The sequence below is a fragment of the Trachypithecus francoisi genome, unplaced genomic scaffold (genome assembly GCF_009764315.1).
Source record: "Trachypithecus francoisi isolate TF-2019V2 unplaced genomic scaffold, Tfra_2.0 Lachesis_group6, whole genome shotgun sequence".
In the NCBI taxonomy this organism is placed as follows: Eukaryota; Metazoa; Chordata; class Mammalia; order Primates; family Cercopithecidae; genus Trachypithecus; species Trachypithecus francoisi.
This window is the reverse complement of record NW_022681471.1, coordinates 73,581,135-73,602,046: the sequence shown is the minus strand read 5'-3', so window position 1 is coordinate 73,602,046 and position 20,912 is coordinate 73,581,135. Positions and strand designations below refer to the sequence as shown.

The window sequence follows — 20,912 nt, the reverse complement described above, 5'->3', positions numbered from 1 at the left end:
TTTTCCCCTTCATGGGACAACATCATTTCAGTTCCGCTTGGCATGGGTCGGCTTCTCTGTTACTTAGATTGAGCCTTCAGAGCCACTCCAGGAGTGAGGCTGCTTGAGTCCCACCCATTCCCATAGTTCCCAGGCTCCTGGGTCTCCTTTTCTTCGGGCGAGCCATTGAATTGCAAACACAGCAGGCATGGTTTCATTCCAAACCCGGAGCTGTTTTAATTAGTTTAACGTCTGTTAAACGCTTTGAAGATTGGAAGCAACAGATAAGTACTGGATGATGTTATTAACAACTGCAGTTAATTGCAAACATTTCTATTAATGCTAGTTTCTGCCTCCTTTTCTTTGCTCTACTTTCTTTCCAAGGTTCCCAAATTCGTAGCCTCCCCCTCCTTTCCTCCCCGTACTGGCGATATAGGGTTAAACTGGGGCGGAGCCCAGGGATGAACGACAGCGCCAGTCACCAACTGGGACGGGGCAAGCGGGAAGAGCTGGGTGGGGCGGCCAGACAGAGGCGAACCCTCACGCCCCCAGGCCCCGCCCCGCGGCTGGAGGCCCGGTTGGAATGGCACGGGGCGGGGCGCCGAGGCTTGGCGGCCCCGTGGTTGGGCGTCCCGGCAGCCGCTTGAGGGATGGGGCGGGGTCGCCCGGGACCTCCTCCTTCATTCCCTCGGCGGGCCGAGCCTCCCCTCTCTCCCGCCCCTCCTCCTCCCTTTCCCACCCCTCGGAGTGGAGCTGCACATGCGGCTGCTCCCTGCTCCGTCCCGCCCAGCCACCGTCGCGCAGGAACGGGTCCCTGCAGCCCCCAGCCGATGGCAGGACAGTAGCCGCCTGTCAGAGGTCGTGAACGGCTGAGGCAGACGCAGCGGCTCCCGGGCCTCAAGAGAGTGGGTGTCTCCGGAGGCCATGGGCTACCCGGAGGTGGAGCGCAGGGAACTCCTGCCTGCGGCAGCGCCACGGGAGCGAGGGAGCCAGGGCTGCGGGTGTCGCGGGGCCCCTGCCCGGGCGGGCGAAGGGAACAGCTGCCTGCTCTTCCTGGGTTTCTTTGGCCTCTCGCTGGCCCTCCACCTGCTGACGTTGTGCTGCTACCTAGAGTTGCGCTCGGAGTTGCGGCGGGAACGGGGAGCCGAGTCCCGCCTTGGCGGCTCGGGCACCCCTGGCACCTCTGGCACCCTAAGCAGCCTCGGTGGCCTCGACCCTGACAGCCCCATCACCAGTCACCTTGGGCAGCCGTCACCTCAGCAGCAGCCGTTGGAACCGGGAGAAGCTGCACTCCCCTCTGACTCCCAGGACGAGCACCAGGTGAGTCACCTAGTAGGGGCGGCGGCGGCCCCCTCCCCTCGCGGGTAGGGCGAGGGCCCTCCGCCACAGGGGCCTGGGGGCACTCTGCCACCTCGAGCCAATTTAGAGGGCAGGACCAGGGAGGGACCAGGCGAGCAGGGGAGAGGTTGCCCAGGGCAGGTTGTCTTCGGTCCCTGGCCCAATCCGGACTCCCTGGGGACCCCTTGACTTGGAAAGTCTAGCGCGCGCCCGCGGCCCCTGGCTGCGGGCTGCCTTGAGAAAAGTTGGCGAAGCTCCCGTCGAGGAGGTGCCTGCGCTGCCCCCCGGCCGACTAACGGCTTGGCCCTTCTGCTCGTGATGAGGTTCTCTGCCCGCGGTGCTTGTTTTTTCGTGTCTAGAGCTGATGCCAGAACCAGCAGGCTCCCCTTTGGAGTTGGAGCTGTAAACAGCTGTAATAACTGCTCCACGCCCGCCTGTTGAAACAACTTTTAACCGCATTTTCAGCGCGGGTCCTTGTGCGCTGACCAGAACGTGGGCTTGTTCACACTTACCTGCAATTTGAGACTGATTGTCCTCGGCGTTCTAGTGAGGATCAGCGCCCCTGAGGAATTCTGGTAGAAATATGCCGTCTTGCTAGACAACTTCTGAACAGCAATTTAAAAAATCTATGGAAATAAAACTCACCCTTTGCATGCCGGTTCTGATTCTTAAGCGGGGTAGGTGTGCGGTGGGAAGGGTGGGTGGGAAGCGCTTTTGCAACTGCTAGCTTGAGAACAGGAATCTTCCAATGGAATAATTACTCAGGACTAGTCCCCCAAGAGCAGTTTTGTTTTGTTTGTTTTTGCAATCTTTATGGTGTTTGTGCCCTTATTAGCAAACTATTAGCTTTGGCGTTTGTTTTCCACTCTTTCTAGCTCTTTATTCAAGTAAATTTAGTTCACTTAATGTAAATATTGTCTTCGTTGCCATATGTGAAACTTAGGAGAAGCATCCAAGGATCCTTTTGAGGTGGCTAAAGAATAATAGTAAAATTGTACCTCTTAGGGAAGAGAGCAAGTTGTACAAATAAGTTCCTTGAGATGAGGGACCCAAGCCTTCTATATTTACTGCCACATCCAGAGTCATTGTCACAACTCTGTAAACATTATTTGTGCCACTTTGACCTCCCATCTAAAGTGGTACACTTGATAGAGACATCACATTCATGATCATAGTGTAATGTTAGGACTGATACTGTAAAAAAACAACAACAAAAAAGATGTCCATTGTAAAGTTGCCCTGAGCCTTAAAATGTCTTACTAGCACACTCCAATTTATATAACAGCTTATCAAAGAAGAGAATCAGCAGACATGCTTCTCATACTTGAAACTTTAAACATTGTAGCTAAACGATAATTAACTAGGATTCTGACTCCTTTTATTTATCTACTGCCACTCCCCCCACACCCCAATGCCCAGTAGAAATATTTAGCAGCTGAACATTGATATTCTGTGAAAAGATGAAAAAATTAAACTTCTTTAGTCAAATGTTGGCCAAGACTTTTTGGCATTCAGGATGGACAGAGCCACTTTTATAGACTGGGGATTAGCAGAACAGCTGTACTCTAGGGCTTCTGTGATGGCATGAAACTCTTACAGGTGTGTAATGGCATTTAGTTACCTGCCCTTTGTGTGGCACTAAAATAGTTCTCTCTAGATTTAAACACAGCTTCCTACCTTCTGTCCTTTATTCTTTCTGTTTTAATATTTTTGAGCAATAGAAGCAAGGATACTAGCTCTTTACATTTGTTGACATCAATTGGAATCAGTTTCCTAGAGTTATGAAGGGCTTATATGAGTCCATTTTGTTTGATTCCCTTGGGAAACATAGGCCCTAACGGGAAAGTGACTTGCCCAAGGTCACATAACTAGAGTCAAAACTGGGATGATAGTTGCTCTCTTAACTTCTAGTTCAGTGCCCATTCCCTCAACTACCTCCTGGGACCTTTTGCGAGGGAGCAAGATGGAGCTCCATATTAGAACTTTTGCAAAGTAGAGCGCTCAGATCTGCATCATTTTGTTCTACTCTACCTGTATTTTGACCACAGTAAGTTTAACCATGTATTCCTTATTCTTCCTGAACTTCACTTTCAGATTTGGAGTATACTTTGAAGGAATTTTAGCCCAAATTCAACTTAAGTTTATTTTAAGTTATTCAACTTAAGTGTATCTTATCTTGTATATTAGTTTTAGTATACAAAAATAAGTTTTTTAAAAAGTTGATTGGGTGTTAAATTAATACTGCTACAAGCTTGGGTAAAATTTCTAGTGCCCTGGTGCACCCTCTGCTGGCTTTACAGGGACATTTAATTTTCAGTATCTGCTGACACTCAGAATTCTACATTGTGCTGACAGATTCTGATTCGGTAAATAAGGAAGTAAACAGCCTTGTGGGATTTGGCCACGTAGGTCATATTTTTATATTTTAGTTTTTCAACACAAACAACTGCTGTTACAGCAAATCTTGGATGGAGAGGAAGAAAGATAAAAATATACACCCTTCAACGGGCCGTACATTCAGGTTTCTTACTAGTTTATCTGCAAGGAGTGAAGGCAAGCTGATGACAGTAAACTGCAGGAAGCTTTCATGAAACCAAGTGGGCAGAACAGTCAGAGACACTTCATGCAGGTAGGCAAAAGTAAACCTATTCATACTTATGAGATGATGGGCTCTGGGCTCTCAGTTATGACTCAAGGGACCTGGAAATCACTGTAGATGTGTGCATATCATCTCTCAATTTAAAAACTTTTTAAGCAGGGCACACAAGGAAGTTAGGGCAGGTAGGATACAGAGCAGAGAGATTAGCACAGTTCTCCATGTGAAATGTTAGAAAAGTCTCCCCGGTGGGGACACACTTGCTGATGATAAAGTGAGAGAGTCACATCAGACCTTCTGTAATCAATCATCTCCTTCAGCTGGAGCAGCCAAGTAGCTGAGATTTGTCTGGATAGTTGGTGGAGATTATCTCAAGAGCAAGGGATATCTCATTTGTGTCTGAATTAGGACAATATACAGTAATATGATTGTCAGAGTAACAAACTAAAAATCACTGTTGATCATTCTGTGGAGATGTTGCTCCAGTTGTGATTGTGGTCCTCAAAGGCCAAGAATGTAGTGGGTATCATCAGGAAGGGTGTCAAAAACAACAAAACACTTACAAAAACACTTATTTTTTCCATGTACAAGATCAAAAGCAGATTTACTTCTACAATCAGACAGGAAATTCTGGTGACTGCTCCTCAAGAAAAGCCTAACAGCTGATAAAAGTCCTCAGAAACCCCATTAAATTGATCAAAAGGATGAAGGGATTTTCTAGTTTTTTTCTCAGTCTGGATAGAAAGAGGCTGAAGGAGGAATATGATCAAAGTCTACCAAACCATGAGCAAGACGAATATGGTTAATATATTCATGTAACTTAACAATCCAGTTCAATAAATAGAAAGCCTGCTTTGCCAGACACAATGTTAAGTATTAGATACCTTTTAATGTTTGAAAATTATTTTCAAGAGGAGGCAAATAAAGGTAGTATCTTATTCAACTCATTGTCTCAAGTAATAGTCAAAATTATGGGTAGATCAATACGGATTTACTTAAAACTGTTAGGGCTATTTGGAGTATGGTCCTAATTATTTGAAGTGATGTCATAGATGTCAACCTTAAAGTTCTACAAAATGTTGCTTGACATAACTAGATAGACCATTAGTGTATCCAGAGTTGACATTACCTGTGTTAAGGCTTTTTGATCAAGAACATAACTAGGAATCATTTGAGGTGATTCAAGGTGAGCACAAAGAATAAATCCAAGGATTTTTTTTTTTTAATGGAGGTGGGATCTAGATAAAATACATTTACTGTGGGTTTAAATATAGAACTTTTGATCAACTTGCTTCATTATTTCCATCCCATTTTCTCTCTCACTAACTCTGCTGCAATCCAGCCACCATATCCTGTCTTAGAATCATTCTTTAGTTGTTATTGCTGTTGTTGTTTTTAAATACATTTTATATCTTTACATTAGAGCTCCTTAGAAATCTGCCTTCATTTTTGTCTTTCTCCATAATGCCTGACACAGTGCTAGTTACAGGTACTATACTCAAATACTTGTTTGAGTTGAATATTATTTTGGGACTATGGAGGTGTTTATGTAAAACAAAGACATTTTCTCTTTCTGTAACAGGCCTGTTTTCCTCAGGTCTTGCTAAGCCTGTGACCTGTCAGCTATGCTTAGGTGAGTAAATAGTTCCACTGGCAATGTTTCACTGATTCCTAGAATAATTAGAAAGTGAAATGGAGAAGGGCCTTAACCATGTGGTCAGTCTCCCAGTTTCACATCTTCTCTCTAAGATGGTACAAAAAGCTTCCTGTAATATATTGTTTGATGTTTTGCTTTATTTGCTTTTAGGTCTCATATCTTTCTTTCTGTCTTAGATCTTGTGAAAAAATAATCTGTAATTTATCTGTAACTACCTTATAGAGAAGATCTCTTTGTAGTAGAGAACCTCTGAAGCCATTTAATTCCCAAGAACATTACCAAGAGAAACTACCTTGCCTGTAGAGGACCATTTTATCTGACTCCTCTGTAAATACTCAGGACTTAGCTTTTCATTTCATTTCTTTCTTTTATTAAAAATCTTTTCTATTGAAGTATAACTCATACACAGAAAAGTATATAAATCATATTTGTACAATTTTATGAATCATTACAAAGTGAATATACTCATGTCACCAGCACCCAGGTCAAGAAATAGAACATTATTATATTCCACAACTCCTACTTATATCCTATTGTTATCACTATATCCTCCTCACTCTCTCAAGTTCTAACACCATAGATTAGTTTTTTAATCTTTCTCCACAGTGCCTGACATAGTGCTAGTTGGATTAGTTCATTAGTTTTGTTCATTTTGAACTTTATATAAATGAAATCAAACAGTGTGTATTCTTTTGGATCTGGAGTTTTTTGCTCAATACTGTTTTTGTGACATCCGTTCAGGTTGCTGCATGTGGCTGTAGTTTTTTATTTGTATTTTTTGTGTGTGTGAGACAGGGTCTTGCTCTGTCACCCAGGTTGGAGTGCAGTGGCATGATCATGGCTCACTGCAGCCATGACCGCCCAGGCTCAAGTGATCTTCCAACCTCAGCTTTCTGAGTAGCTGGGACCACGGGCACATGCCACCATGCCTGGCTCATTTTTAGTTTTTTTGTAGAGACAGGATCTCTATATGTTGCCCAGGCTGGTCTTGAACTCCTGGTCTCAAGCTATACTCCCACCTCAGTGTACCAAAGTGCTGGGATTACAGGTGTGAACCACCACGCCCAGCCATTTGTTTGTATTTTTGTATATTATTTCATTGCTTGAATGTACCACAGTTTATTTACCCTATTTTTAATGAATTTGTGAATTGTTTCCAGTCTGGGGCTATTACGGATGCTGATGTTGTGGATATTATTGTACATGTCTTTTGGTTACATATGCTTGAATTTCTATTGCTTGTATACCTAGGATTGGAGTTGCTGGGTCATGGGGGATGCATATTTTTGACATTATTGATAATGACAGTTTTTTTAAGTTATTGTATCAATTTACATTCTTACCAGCAATGCATGAGAATTTCAGTTGTTTCATATTCTTACTAATGCTTGGTATTGCCAGTCTTTTTAAACGTAGCCATTCTGGTGGGTGGCTTTGTAGTAATATCCGGTGATTTTAATTGGCATTTCTCAGAAGACTGATGAGGTTGTGCTCCTTTTCATGTTTATTATGTATTTGCATATCTTCTCTGAAGTGCCCATACAAGTTTTTTGCCCATTTTTCTATTAATTTGTCTGTCCTTTTCTTATAGATTTGTAGGAATTCTTTATATACTCTGAATATGAACTATTTTTGTATTTTTTATATTGTAAGCCATTCCCAAATCTGTGATTTACCTTTCCTTATGGTATCCTTTGATGAACAGAAGTTTTTAATTTTAATGTGTTCAATTTTTCAGTATTTTCCTTTATGGGTAGCATTTTCTATGTCCCATTTAAGAAATATTTTCTTACCTTGAATTGTAGATATTCTCCCATATTATCTTCTAGAGGCTTTATGTTTTTGACATTTACATTTAGGTCTATACTCCACTTGAAATCAATTTTTGTATATGCTAAGATACAGAAACTGAGCTTCATTTTTTAAAATATAGATATCCAGCTGATCCGGTACCATTAATTATAAGGACCATCTTTCCCCCAGTCCTCTACAGCATCACCTTTGTCATAAATCAGGTGCCTGTATATGTGCAAGATTGTTTCTGAACTGTTTATTCTATTCTGTTGGTCTCTTTGTCATTGCATCGCTACCACAATCTTAATCACTGGACTTTATTATTATCTGGTAAAGCAAGTCCTTTTACCTTGTTCCTCTTATTTAAAAGTATTTTGGATATTCTTGGCCCTTTGCATTTAGAATCAGCTTGTCATGTTGCACAAAAAAGAAAAAAAAAGAAACGTGCTGGGATTTTTGTTGGGATTGCATTGAATCTAAAAATCAATTTAGGGGGAACTCATCATTTTACGGTATTCAGTTTTCCAATCCATGAACACGCCCAGCAGATTTGGTGTTTGGTGAGTGCCTTCTTCCTGATCCATAGAATGACACACTCTTGCTGTATCCTCATGTGGTGGAAGGGATAAATGCACTTCCTTGGACCTATTTTAAAAGGAAACTAATCTCATTTACAAGGACTCTGCCCTCATTATTTAATTGCCCCCTAAAAGCCTCATCAAATACCATCACATTGGTGATGATATTTCAACATATGAATTTTGGGGGGAACACAAACATTCAGACCATAGCAAACCTGTTTTAGACATTTTCTCAGTATCCTTTATGTCTGTTACATACTTTTCTCTATATTCTATCCTTTTTTTTCTCTATATACTTCATTCTGGGTATTTTCTTTTTTTTTTTCTTTTTGAGACAGTTGCCTCTACATACTTTATTTTTAAAAAATCTTCACAAGAACAATGCAAGGTAGATACCGCCATCTCTATTTTTACATGTGGAGAAACAGACCCAGAGGGGTTAGATAACTATCTGCAATCATATAGCTGTTTCTAGAACTACATTTTAAATAGGAATTTTATAAACCATATATAGAACTTGTATCAACTGAACCATTTAAAATGTGCATGAAGAAGTTTCTATTTAAAGGACTCCCATGAAAGGTAGATTAATTCAATAAGTGGTATTGGGATTTACTGACTTGCCATTTTGGGGGTTTAAAAAAAAGACAAGTAAAACTGGATCCTTATCTCACCTCTTATACTAAAATGAATTCCAGATGGAACAAAGATTTACATGTAAAACATGAAATCACAGACATCCTAGAACACATGGATGCATCTTTTTATAATCTTACATTCTGGGTATTTTCCTGTGACTTAACTTCCAATTCATTAATTCTGTCTTCAGCTTTGTCTAAACTCCCTTTAAACTCGCTCATTGAGTTCTTAATATAATTTGTCATTTTTTTTTTTATTTTTAGAGTTTTCATTTGGTTCTTTTTATAAAATAGTGTTTGGTTCTCTGCCAAAATTCACAATCAACTATCTTTTAACATACTGACCATAAATATGTGAAAATCTTCATTTGATTACTCATTATTTCAATCCTTGAGGGTGTATTTCTATTGTCTATTGTTTGTCTTAATTTTCTATCACTTTGCCTTTCTCCTGGTTAGTTTTGATTGAATGGTAGACATTATATATGAAAAATTATAGTAGAGATGGTTTGAGGCCTCAGTTATTTTTATCTTTATCTAGAAAGGATTTATACTCACTTCTGGCACATGGTTAGAGATACTAGCAATCTCACATCTCCTTAATTCAATATGAGACTGAGATAATTTAAAGCTGCTCTTCAATCCAAGTGAAGGTTGACTTACCCTTCCTTTTAGTATTTATGCCTTCTAAGTTGAAACCCAAGGCTTGGGTTTTTTTTTCCCTTGGGAGTTCTCCCTCTTTGAAGGGTCCTCAATTCTAACTTTTGTTCTTGTAGCTTCATGAGTCTGTCAGAAGCTCCTCGCTCTCGCTCTCGCTCTCTTTCTCTCAGCTGACTCTACTATATCAGCCAATGACCTTAGGAGAAAAACAGCCTCTCTCAGTTTTCTTTTTATCCTGCATTTTGGCTTTATAATATTGCATTACTTTGTTAGATCTCAGATATCTTGAAACGTATATCATTTATATCTTGCCCCAATTTTCTTGTGTGTGTGTGTGGGGGGGGGGTTGTTGTTTTGTTTTGTTTTGTTTTGTTTTTTTGAGACAGAGTCTCCCTCTGTCGCCCAACTGGAGCGCAGTGGCTGGATCTCAGCTCACTGCAAGCTCCCCCTTTCGGGTTCATGCCATTCTCCTGCCTCAGCCTCCCGAGTAGCCGGGACTATAGGCGCCCGCCACCTCGCCCGGCTAGTTTTTGTATTTTTTAGTAGAGACGGGGGTTTCACCGTGTTAGCCAGGATGGTCTCGATCTCCTGACCTTGTGATCCGCCCGTCTCGGCCTCCCAAAGTGCCGGGATTACAGGCTTGAGCCACCACGCCCGGCCTCTTGTGTTTTTTTAAGCAGGAAATTTAGCCCAAATTACTTTTGCTTCCATTACTAGAAGCAGAATCAGCTTATCATTTCTTCAACAAATGTTTATTGATCATCTCCTATGTATCATGCACTGTACAAAACAATGGAGAAGCAGCTATTGAACAGATTAGAGGGGATTCCTGCCATTGTGGAGCATACAAACAAGTAAACAGGCACATATAATACAATTTCATAAAGCAATGGTAGGGTTAATCATAGGATAATCTAAAGCACTAAGGAGGAGTACCTGACCATGACTTTTGAAATCAAGGAACATGTTCTTAACAAAGCATCTTCTGAGCTTAAACCTAAAAAGTAAGTAAGAGTTATCTAGGATAAGACTGTTTTAGGCAGTAGGAACAGCAAGTGCAAAGGCCTGGAGATGAAAGAGAACATGGGACATCCAGGAATAAGAAAACCTAGTTTGTATAAAGCTACTATTATCAAGACAGTGTGGTTCTGGCATAAGGACAGGCATATAGATCAATGGAATAGGATTGAGAGGTCAAAAATAAATTCTTAGGTTTATAATCAATTGATTTTTGACAAAAGTACCAAGATGATTAGTTGGGGGGAAAAGATACCCTGTTCAATAAATGGTGTTGGAAAAATTGGATATCCACGTGCAAAAAAGATGAACTTAGATATTCACTAGAGACCATACCCTAAAAATGAACTCAAAATGGATCACAGGCTTAAATGTAAGTACCAAAACAATAAAATGTTTAGAAGAAAACACAGAAAATCTTTAATATCTTGGAGAGCAAAGATTTATTAGATATGACACCAAACACATAGTCTAAAAAAGAAATGAACCGTTTTGGAAAGAAACTTTTTTTTTTCAAAAGAAAACCTTGAAAAATGAAAAGAAATGCAACAGACTTAGGAGAAAATCTTTGGAAAACACATATCTGGTAAATAACTTATATTCAAAGGAATTTACAAAGGACTCTTGGAATGTAATAATAAGAAAAACCAAACAAAAAAATGGGCAAAAGATATGAACAGATATTTTACCACAAATGAAGATGCACAATGGCTAAATAAATACATGAAAACATGTTCAACATCGTTTTGCATTACAGAAATTTAAATTAAAACTACAGTGAGATACCATTTCACACCCACTAGACTGGCTATAATGAAAAAGACAATAAGAAGTGGAGATGTGGAGAAATGGGAACTCTCATACATTGCTAGTGGAAATGTAAAATGATTCAGCTGTTTTGTAAAACAGTTTGTCAGTTCCTCCATAACTTAACATAGAGTTACAATATGACCCAGCAATTCCACTCCTAGGCATATACCTAAGATAATTGAAAACATATGTTCACACAAAAGCCTCTACATTGAATGTTCATAGCAGCATTATTCATAATAGTCAAAAAGTAAAACAGCTCAAATGTCTGATGTGGTATAATGTGATATAATATTCTATACAATGCAATATTTTTCAGCCATTAAAAGGAATGAATTATGAATAATGCTACAACATGGCTGAGCCTCAAATATATTATGCTAAGTGAAGGAATTTAGTCACAAAAAAACCACATTGTATGATTCCATTTATATGAAATGTCCAGAATAGGCAAATATATAGAGACAAAAATTAGATTAGTGGATGCCTGGGGCAGGGGGTAGGAATTAGGATTAACTAAATATGAGCATAAGGGCATTTCTTGGGGATGAAAATACTCTAAAACTGGTTTACCACAGTCAGGTTATAGCAGTGGAACTGGAAGTAAAGGAAATGATGCAAAAGATATCATGAAGTTACACAATTTGTAAAGTTACTAGAAATTACTGAATTGTACACTTAAAATGGATGAATTCTACAGTATGTGAATTATATCTATATAAAGTAGTTTTTTTTAAGTGTCTGGCACATAGAAGATGGTGAATAAATGTGTAAGGGGCGTTGGTTGTTTCTGAATGATACCTATCTTTAGAGGAAGAGAATCTTCAAGGCTGTTCCATTTACTTCAGATATTTCTCCCTCTAACAGATGTGTCCAGGGTCCCAAAGCAGAATCAATTGAATCGGAAGCTTCAAGGATGGAAGTCTAGTCATATATAATTTAATAAAGCTCTATGAGTGATTTTGCCAAGCACTGCAGAGTGAGACTCTGATTTATGGAATTGTGAATGGCTTAGTATTGGCAGAACCTAGGGTGCATGTGGGGCCCAGTAGGTACTTGCACTAGAGTGGGCAGTAATCAAGAAGCTTGGCCCAGAATCATCTCTCTCTTCCTCTCTTTCCCTTTTTTCCTCTCTACATCCCTCTCCCTTTCTGCCTCCCTGCCTCTCTCTCTGTGTCTCTTACTCTTATTCTCTCTGATAGAAATAGCTAACTAGCTATTCCCAGATCCTACTTAGAATTTTTTTTCAGAATTGTCGGGTTAATACAGATCATCCGTGGTAGTGGTTCTTAACCAGGGATGCGTATTAGTCTTACCTGGAGAACTTTTTCAAGATACGCACGTCCCTGGCCACACCCAGACATACATCATTAGAGTCTGTAGAGTGAGATCATGGGCATATATAGTTTATAAAAAGGGTTTTCAGGTGATGCTGATGCTCATCTCCATTTGAGAACTTACTGCTCTAAGGAAGAAATAAAAGCATAAAGAAGACGAAATTTGGTTCCCCATGCCTAACTTCAGCTTCCCTGTTACAGATTGTTAGGTCTGTATCACCTGTGTTACTGAAGCTACTTTGGAAGGCCACTAGACCATGAGCTTGGGTGTAGTGAATGCTTAATGAACACCACTGTGAAATACCATTTGGAAAATCAATTCTTAAACTCTGGGGAGAGAGGGATTAGATTTCAGTTGCCATTTCCTCAGCCAGATGATAGTGCTGTGTGCTTGGAATAGCCAAGAAAGAGGGTGGTTTCTTGTCTCTTGTGGCTTCCCGGGGACTTCGCTTGCTGCTAGCTGCTGAAACCACTTTAAAATAATAGGCTGTTGAGTAATTTTCTCCATGTATATCCACCTGTCAGTGGGCCTGCACTTCAGAGATGAAGAGTAGTTTTTATTGGCGTGATATCATATAGCAGGGATTGAAACCAAACAGCCACAATGAAATTGATTCTCAAAAAGAAATTACTTCTCAATTTTATTCTGTGGTTTGTGGATTGTTATTGTTACTTCATCCTGCCACACCAGTGGCCTACAAGGACAATGAAAGCTTGAACATGAGTAAGAGTTTTGGCTCAATCCACAAAGCTCTGTGCCTAGAAAAATTGCATGCTGCAAAAGCACTCTTGCTATGTAGTCTAAATGCTTAAGTTGGGGGAAACTCTGAGGGTTTCTTCTGTAAGGATGGACCTTAATACTTGCCACAGCTAGTCAGACTGAGGGAAAGAAGGGTGAAGAGTAGATTTCAGGAGTTCTTTCGACTCAACCCCCACTCCATTGAGTACCTGTTTGGTATAAGATAATGCTAGTAGGGGGATTGTGTCCTCAAGACAGATTCAGCTAACAGAACCAATGAGGGAGTACAAACTTAATTCGTCCTTAATGACATTAGACAAATCCTTTGGTGCAGCTTGTTTCTGTTTGGATTCCCAGCTGACATCTCAAGTTTAGTAAGCTAAACTGAATTTATCTTCATTCCTCCCCTTCCCACCACACACACCAAATTTTACAAAAGTAAACCCTGGTTTCATGCTCTCAATCACTTACGCATAAAACTTGGAAGGCATTATATTTTTACTTCTCCCGTGTCCTTGCTACCTATATTTAGCAATCAATTGTTAAGTTGATTCCTACTTTGTGATGTTGATTTACAGTGTTCATGATGTCTCTTGCATCACTCCCTTTCTTTCTAATCCCACTGCTATCACTCTGGCTGTATTTGGCTTAGATCATCTTCAAGGTGCCTCCCAACAAAGAAAATCTGTGACTCTTTCTCAGCTCCTTATTACCTCACTCCTACAGTGGTTGTGTAGCTGAGAGTTGCTTTGTTCTCTAGTGCATCTATACACCTCAGCTAGATTATTTTTCTTCCAGAGCTATTTTGTCTTGTCACTTCCTCATCAGAAACCTTGATATCTCCCTACTGTCTGTAGAATGAAGTTCAAACTTCTTAAACTGGCCTTCTAAGCCCCTTTGCAATTGGGTTTGAACTACTCTGCCACTCTTCTTTTTATTCTCTGTCTGAATCTTGTTTTATCCAGACTGACAGGCCTCTTGGATTCTGGCCTTCATTTACCTGTTCCCCCAAAGAAGAATGTTCTTTCCTCCAACCTGTCTCTTGGACCCCTCCAGATCCTTCAAAGCTCAACTTAAACCTTAACTCTTGGGTGCATTCTTCCTTGCCCATCTATCCATCCCAGCACCCTAAATTCTTCATTCAACACTGTGCTGTATTGTAGGTGCTCTTGTTTCCTTAACTAGATGTGAAGGTTTTTGAAGATACTGAGTGTTACATTCCTTTATAGCTCTTATACCTACAATGCTAACTGTACTCTTTTAGTTAAATACCAAAGTGACTCTTAAGGTATTGAAACATTCCCCCTAATATTGGACTCTAAAATATAGTTGTACACATTGATTGTGAGGATTATCATGCTACCTTAAGGATCTGGTGATTATTAATGGAGTCTGTCACTAGGGCTTCTTTCCTTTTAGAGCCCTGCTTAAGGTCAAGCACCCTCACAGGTTTATTAGATTCTAGAGCTTCCTTCTTCAGTTCCTTTCCCTCCTTCAGATCTTTAAAAGCCTTCCACATAACAAGTATTAATATTCCACTTTGACCTGGTATATAACTCTTGATTTCCTCAACACAGCAAGTCCTTACCTTCAAAATGCTTTTGGAATTCATTTCTCCCTGAATACTGAAGGTACCTCAACTTCTTGGCTTTTAGATTCTAACTCATGTGCCAGGTCACGAGAGGCTCCATACCCAAGTTTCTTTTCAAGTCACAAACCCCATACACCCCCATCGTATATCAAAGTTCCCTGACCTTCTTGTTTGTATTTTTAACAATAACTCATTTAAACGTGTAAATGTGGGAAAGCCCTTAAGGTCAGGACTCTCTCTGTTTGTCTTGTATAGCACAAAATATGCTGGTGTTCCAAATAATAAAGGTTTAGGGAAAAGCCCAGGTTGTGGTTATGTACGTGTCTGTGTTTGTCTGTGTGAGGGAGTGAAGGAAGGGGAGGGGGAGAAAATGGAGGGACTGACTTGTGTTTTTATGTGTTTGCATATAAATATTAAATGCTAGAATTCTAGCATTTAATTTCTAGGAGAAATGTGATTCACAGTTCAAAATGTAAGACCAAGTAGTACTACTGTTTCATAAACTACACTCTTACATTTCCAGTTAACCCATTTTTTCTCAGCCCCTGACTTTACCTATTCATTCACAAAGTCTGGCTCCCACCTGCTAAACCAGAGTGCTTCACGCTCATTTTGGTCTATTTTGGAGATCTTTGTTATCCTGAAGATTGTAGAAAGAGTACTGGAATAAGTTCTGGCTCTTAACCAACTAGCACATTTTAATGTCCTTATTTGTAAAATGGGAAAGACAATACCTTCCCTGTCTCCTTCACACTGTCTTATTGAGGATCAAACAGAAATATATGTGAAAAATATAAAGTCTTGTGGTTATTTCTTAGAGGACTTATTGATAAATCTGTCTCTGTCTCGTTAATTATGTAAAACCTTTTTTCTAATTACTACCTTATATTTTCCATATAGTTGCCCTGTCTGTTGACATAAATTCACAGGCGTTGGTAATGGTACTGTATTTTTTCAAATCATGCTTTTATGTTATACTCCCTTTTTGTATTTACAAATGCTTTCTTTCAGCCTGGCCCTCTGATAATTTATTTCCACAAGTTGTAGAGGGGTAACTAGATTGGAAATTGGGATACAGTAGTAGTGGTCCCAGGTCTGTGTTTAGTTATTCTCCTCTAGTTAAGTTGGTTCACCTTAGGTAGGTCATTTCACCTTTCTGGCTCTCAGTTTACTCATCTGTAAAATGTTGGAGATTGAAGTTGGTGATCTATTAAGTTCTGTTCAAACACTAACAATTTATCGTTGCAGCTAAATAGAATTCCTGATGCTGGCCCGGCACGGTGGCTCACACCTGTAATCCCAGCATTTTGGAAGGCCGAGGTGGGTGGATCACCTGAGGTCAGGAGTTCGAGACCAGCCTGACCAACATGGTGAAACCCCCGTCTCTGCTAAAAATACAAAAATTAGCTGGGCGTGGTGGTGGGTGCCTGTAATCCCAGCTACTCAGGAGGCTGAGGCAGGAGAATTGGCTTGACGAGAGGTGGAGGTTGCAGTGAGCCAAGATTGCACCACTGCACTCCAGCCTGGGTGACAGAATGAGACTCCATCTCAAAAAAAAAGAAGAAGAATTCCTGATGCTTTTTTTTTTCAGTTTTTCCTGCCACACACCCCACTCCTTGAGAATCACTGGCCTAATGAATATAGTCCAGATGCCAAATTCAAGACTGACATCAGTGTTGGCTTTCCAGTATTATGCACTGTTTCCAACAAGAACCCCCAGTTATATAAAGATTGGTTTTCTTACTGCATATTCCTACCTTCATTGCCACCGGTCTTTCCCCCTGTTAAAATCTTGTGTGTGTGTGTGTGTGTGTGTGTGTGTGTGTGTGGTAGAATACTCCTTTGTCTCTAAGGACAAGCTTAAATGTTATACTTTCCTGTGAAGCCTTTCCTAATAGCTTAACCCTTAGTAATATTTTTTCTATTTCATCTGAACCACATCTGCATTTATGATATGCCAGACACTATACCTGGCATTGTAGGAGACAGAAAGATAAAATAAGTTCCTCCCATTAGAGAAGGCTGAAATTGGGGATTAGCATTCTGGGCAGTGGTTAGCAGCATCAGCAAAAGACTTGGAAATAGTAGAGTGGAGTAGAGTGGAGGGTGAGTTTGGGTAAAGGCTTAGAGCCCATGGACCTTACTTATTTGGCCTATAACTATATATCCTCTTATGACAGTTATTGTGATAGTATGCTACCTTATAATATGAAATTGTGATTTATTTGTCATTTATTGGCTACCTAGCTGTCATTTCCTTTTCCTAATACCATTGCAGTTTCTTTTTGGAGTAGTCCCTTTCCGTTATTGGATGGTGTAATAGGAAATCTAGGTGCTTGTATCCCACAAGAGAAGCCAAAGGGGTCAAGTCCTTCTACTTCTCCAGTAAAATCAAAGAGCAGTAGCCATGTGATGTGTGGTCAACCAACCTACATTCTCTTGTGGGATTGGCTTGACTTCTTGTCTTACAGTCTATATCCTTCGGCCCATTGCTCCAATCACCCTCTTGCAATTTACCTCAAGTCTCTTGAGTCTCTGTCCCCAGTCCCCCTGCCTTAACAAAACCTCAGTCTAGGGTCAGCCCTACCATTTGACTTTACCAGTTTTACATGAAAAACTGTTGAATAGGACTGCAGAGAATAACCGATTACAGTCACTACAAATTCAGGCCCCAACCTCTGCTGGATACTTAGTTACCTAGCAATCTTTCTTTCTGTGGACTGAATTAGCTTGATCTTCTGAACTCAGCAGCAATTCTGTACTCTCACTTTGATCCTCAAACCTCGTGCTCTAAGACATACTTCACTTTCAGCTGTTAAAGCCTGATTCCTACTTCCCTGAAAATAATCAAAACTATCTGTGACATCACCTGCAAATACATTCCCCTCGCTCACTATAATACCACCTATGGATTTTACTCCATTTGCCCCCACTCTTGTGCTCCTGTCTCCATAGAGGAAATGTGTTCCTTTGGTTCAAGATCAGTCCTTTCATCAGAGCTTTGGATCTTCTCCCCTCTTACTATCTCATAGTCCTTTCTCTTAGTCATTTTCTTCCTATCCTGTATCTTGGATCTCTCTCGAACTTCTTTTTTCCTTCTTAGCATGTAGTCATGCTCACCTCTTATCTTTGGGGGGGACCTTTTTTGACCCAAATCTTCCTAAAACTACCCTTTCCTACTTCTCTAAATAGTTAAACTTCCAAAAAGAGTGGAATAAACTTGCTGTCTTTACATTTTAACCACTCATTGATACCTAATCGTCCTGTGGTTCACTTTCTGTGTCCTTCTCCCAAGAGTTTGTGCTTGCTCACCAGTGACCTTCATATTGTAAAATTTAATGGGACGCATTTATTCTAATCATATTTTACTTCTCTGTCAAGTCCTTTATTTTATTATTTAAAAATTTTGATAATAAGCAGAGAAAGCCACTTGACATTATGAATTTACTGGGGATAGTTATTTCAATGATTAATGTTCCTCAGTGAATGTTTATTATGAAGTTTAAATTTTGTTTTAGATTTTTGTAATTGAGATATAATTTACATAACTTCAAATTCATCCTTTTAAAGTGTACAAACACTGGTTTTTAGTGTATTCACAGTGTTGTGCAACTGTGACCATTGTCTAATCCAAGAACATTTTCATTGCCCCCCAAAGAAACCCTGCATCCATCAGCAGTCATTCCCCAATTCCTTCTTTCCCCCATCCTCTGTCAACCACTAATCTACTTTCTGCCTCTATAGATTTACCTATCCTGGACATGTTGTATAAATGGAATCATGTAATATGTGGCTTTATGTGTCTGGCCTCCTTCACTTAGCATAATATTTTCAAAATTCATCCATGCTGTAACATGTATCAGTACTTTATTCCCTTTTACAGGTAAATAAAATTCCATTGTATGGATATACCACATTTTGTTTATCTATTTTGTCTATTGATGAACATTTGAGTTGTTTCCACCTTGGAGTATTATGAATAATGCTGCTATGAACATGGAGGTGTACAGGTTTTTGTTTAAACACCTGTTTTCCATTCATTTGGGGTATATACCTAGTGGTGGAATTGCTGGATCCTATGTTAATTCTATGTTTAATGTATTGAGGAACCACCAAGCTGTTTTTCACAATTGTTGAACCATATTACATTGTCATCAGCAGTGTATAAGGGTTCCAGTTTCTCCACATCCCTGCCAACCCTTGTTATGATCTTTTTTATTGTAGCCATCTTACTGAGCATAAGGTGTTATCTAATTGTTTTGATTTGCATTTCCCTAAAGACTAATGATATTGAGCATTTTTTCATATACATATTGGCCATTTGTATATCTTCTTTGAAGAAATGTCTATCCAAATCCTTTGTCCATTTCTAAATTGCATTATATGCCTTTTAATTTTTGAATTGCAAGAGTTCTTAATGTATTCTGCATACTAAACCCTTAGTAGAGATAAAATTTGCAAATATTTTCTCCCATTCTATGTGTTGTAGTTCTTTATTTTTATTTTATTTTGAGACAGTGTCTCATTCTGTTGCCCAGGCAGGAGTGCAGTGGCATGATCTCGGCTCACTGCAACCTCCATCTCCTGGGCTTAGGTGGATCCTTCCCCATCAGCCCCCCAAGTAGCTGAGATTACAGGCTTGTGCCACCATGCCCAGATAATTTTTTTATTTTTCTTTTTTAGTAGAGATGGAGTTTCCCCATGTTGGCCAGGCTGGTCACGAACTCCTGACCTCAAGTGATCTGCCCACCTTGGCCTCCCAGAGTGCTGGGATTATAGACATGAGCTACCATGCCCGGCCTCCTTATTTTTTGAACCCTCTCCTCTTTTGGTTTCCATGGCAATAGGCTTTCTTATTTTTTTCCCCTACTTCTCTGACTATTCCTTCTCAGGTTCTTTTAGAAGGTTCTTTCCTACATATCTCTTAAATGTTGTTACAGTCATGTGCCACTTAACGATGTTTCTGTCAATGATGAAGTATATGTACAATGAGGGTGGTCCCATAAGATTATAATGGAGGTGAACAATTTTTATTGTCTAATGATGTCTCATAGCTGTTGCAACATTGTAGTACAATGCATTACCTTTTCTATGTTTGCATATGTTTAGATATACAAATATTTACTATTATGTTACAATTATCTATGACTTTATGAGTATTATGTACAGTGTTCAGTATAGTAACATGTTATACAGGTTTGTAGCCTAGGAGCAATGGGCTATACCTGTGTAGTAGGCTATACCATCCAGGTTTGTGTAAATACACTCTATGATGTTCACGCAATGACAAAATAACCAAATGATATATTTCTCAGAATGTATCCCCGATCTTAAGTGACACATGACACTCTTTCCTAGATCTACACCCTTGGCTTCTTTACTCTTGTTAGTTTATATATTCTCCCAGCGTGACCTCTTTAAAATTCATGGCTTTTAACTGTCATCTATGTAGGAATGATTTTGAAGCCAAGATCTACAATATATACAGTTCAGACCTCTTTCCTATGCCCCATACCCACTGGGCTCCAGTAGTATTTCTATTGGAAATCTTTTGAGTATAGCATAGGCAACTTGAAACCAATTTATCCTAAACTGCATTTATCACCTTCCTACCCCAAACCTGCCTCTCCTCCCCTGTTCATCTCAGTGAGTAGTACTACCATTCATTTACTTATCTAAGCCAGAAGTGGGAATTGTTCTAGATTACTCCTTCTCACTTCCTTCCCACTCACATTCTAACACCATATCTTTTTTTTTTTTTTTTTTTTTGTACGCAGTTTCACTCCTTTGCCCAGGCTAGAGTACAGTGGCGTGATCTCGGCTCACTGCAACCTCCACCTTCTGGTTTCAAGCGATTCTCCTGCCTCAGTCTCCTGAGTAGCTGGGATTACAGGCGCCTGCCACCTTGCCCAGCTAATTTTTGTATTTTTAGTAGAGACGGGGTTTCAACATGTTGGCTAGGCTGGAGTCGAACTCCTGATCTTGCTAACACCAAATCTTACAGATTCTACCTCTTTAGTGTTTCTTCAATTTCTCCTCTCATTTCAATACTTACTACCTCAAAGGCTACCACCAACCCAGTTTAGTTTAACTTCTACTTTTTTTTCAACTTGAGTGTCACCTACTCCAAAAAACTTTCCTTGACTCTTCTTTGCCAAGTCTGAAATATATGCTC

At 40.0% G+C, this 20,912-nt stretch overlaps 1 protein-coding gene across 1 annotated transcript in view; it reads left to right on the top strand.

Annotated features, from left to right (window-relative positions):
• The first annotated feature begins 663 nt into the window (after positions 1–663).
• EDA (ectodysplasin A) overlaps positions 664–20,912 on the top strand; it is a 455,546-nt gene continuing 435,297 nt past the window's right edge. Inside the window, 1 exon segment of the mRNA XM_033201286.1 lies at positions 664–1,299. Coding sequence (XP_033057177.1) covers positions 904–1,299 — 396 coding nt within the window. The 5' untranslated portion in view covers positions 664–903.